The 1,656-nt window shown below is 55.0% G+C and overlaps 1 protein-coding gene across 1 annotated transcript in view; it reads left to right on the top strand.

The window, feature by feature from the left end:
• POGZ (pogo transposable element with ZNF domain) overlaps positions 1 to 1,200 on the top strand; it is a 17,080-nt gene extending 15,880 nt beyond the window's left edge. Inside the window, exon 18 of the mRNA XM_010003794.1 lies at positions 1 to 1,200. Coding sequence (XP_010002096.1) covers positions 1 to 1,200 — 1,200 coding nt within the window.
• Positions 1,201 to 1,656: the final 456 nt, after the last annotated feature.

The following is a 1,656-nucleotide window of genomic DNA, read 5'->3' as shown; positions in this document are numbered from 1 at the left end:
TGCCTGTCGGGGGGGAAGTCCCGGGGCCGGGAGGCCGAGGAGAAGCTGGCGGAGTGGGTGCTGACACAGCGGGAGCAGCAGCTGCCCGTCAACGAGGAGACGCTGTTCCAAAAGGCCACCAAGATCGGGCGGTCGCTGGAGGGCGGGTTCAAGATCTCGTACGAGTGGGCGGTGAGGTTCATGCTGCGGCACCACCTCAGCACCCACACGCGCCGGGCCGTGGCTCATCCCCTCCCCAAGGACGTGGAGGACAACGCCAGCTGCTTCATCGAGTTCGTGCAGCGGCAGATCCACACCCAGGACCTGCCCCTCTCCATGATCGCAGCCATCGACGAGATCTCCCTCTTCCTGGACGTGGAGGTGCTGGGCAGCGACGACCGGAAGGAGAACGCTCTGCAGACGGTGGGGAACGGGGAGCCGTGGTGCGACGTGGTCCTCACCATCCTGGCCGACGGGAGCGTCCTCCCCACCCTGGTCTTCTACAGGGGCCACGTCCAGCAACCCGCCAACGTGCCCGAGTCCATCATGTTGGAAGCCAAGGAGAACGGGTACAGCGACGACGAGGTGATGGAGCTGTGGGCATCCCGGGTGTGGCAGAAGCACACGGAGTGCCAGAACAGCAAGGGGATGCTGGTGCTGGACTGCCACCGCACGCACCTCTCGGAGGAAGTACTGTCCCTGCTGAGCACCTCCAGCACCCTGCCCGCCGTCGTCCCCGCGGGCTGCAGCTCCAAAATCCAACCCCTCGATGTTTGCATCAAAAGGACTGTGAAAAATTTCTTGCATAAAAAGTGGAAAGAGCAAGCCAAGGAGATGGCGGACTCGACGTGCGACTCGGACATCCTCCTGCAGCTGGTGCTGTGCTGGCTGGCAGAGGTGCTGGAGGTGATCAGTGACTCCCCCGAGCTGGTGCAGCAGTCCTTCCTGGTGGCCAGCGTGCTGCCCGGCCCGGACGGCACCGCCAACTCCCCCACCCGCAACGCTGACATGCAGGAGGAGCTGATCACCTCGCTGGAGGAGCAGCTGAAGCTGAGTGAGGAGCAGCAGCAGCAGCAGGAGGAGGTGGCCGAGGTCCAGGACCCGACCCAGGCCGAGGAATCGGCCGAGGCCGAGATCCTGCAGCAGCTCTTCGAGGGGGAAAGTGAGACTGAGTCCTTCTATGGCTTTGAAGAGGCTGATTTGGAGCTGATGGAAATCTGAGCACTGATCTGCGAGCCGGGATCCAGGAAAGGGGTATTTTTAACAATAAATGTTGGATGAGACCATTACACTTCCCTGTGGATTTGTGGGTTTAGGAAATTCGTAGGCGATCACTCAGATAAATAGCCATTTATGCTGTTCATTTATAAGTTTTGTGCTTTTTTAAAGGAAAAATCACTGTGTTGGTATTTTCTGAAGATCTATTGTGGGTGAATATTTTTGCGTTTTCTTTACCTCACTGTATCATAGTTTTCTGTTTTTATTGTGCAGAAATGTTTTGAATTATACATTGTCAATGTGACCATTTCTAAAGAAAGGAAAAAAAAAATATGTAGCTAATGAACCAGTATATAAATCCTTTTGGTTGTCTTAACACAGATTATTTTTTTTTCTAATTATTATTTTTTTTTAACACTTGGCCCAGAGATTTAGGTTTCTATGGAAAATTTAGCAATG

The sequence above is a fragment of the Chaetura pelagica genome, unplaced genomic scaffold (assembly GCF_000747805.2).
Source record: "Chaetura pelagica isolate M959 unplaced genomic scaffold, ChaPel_1.0 scaffold1598, whole genome shotgun sequence".
Lineage (NCBI taxonomy): Eukaryota > Metazoa > Chordata > Aves > Apodiformes > Apodidae > Chaetura > Chaetura pelagica.
This window is presented reverse-complemented; position numbering and strand designations above follow the sequence as displayed.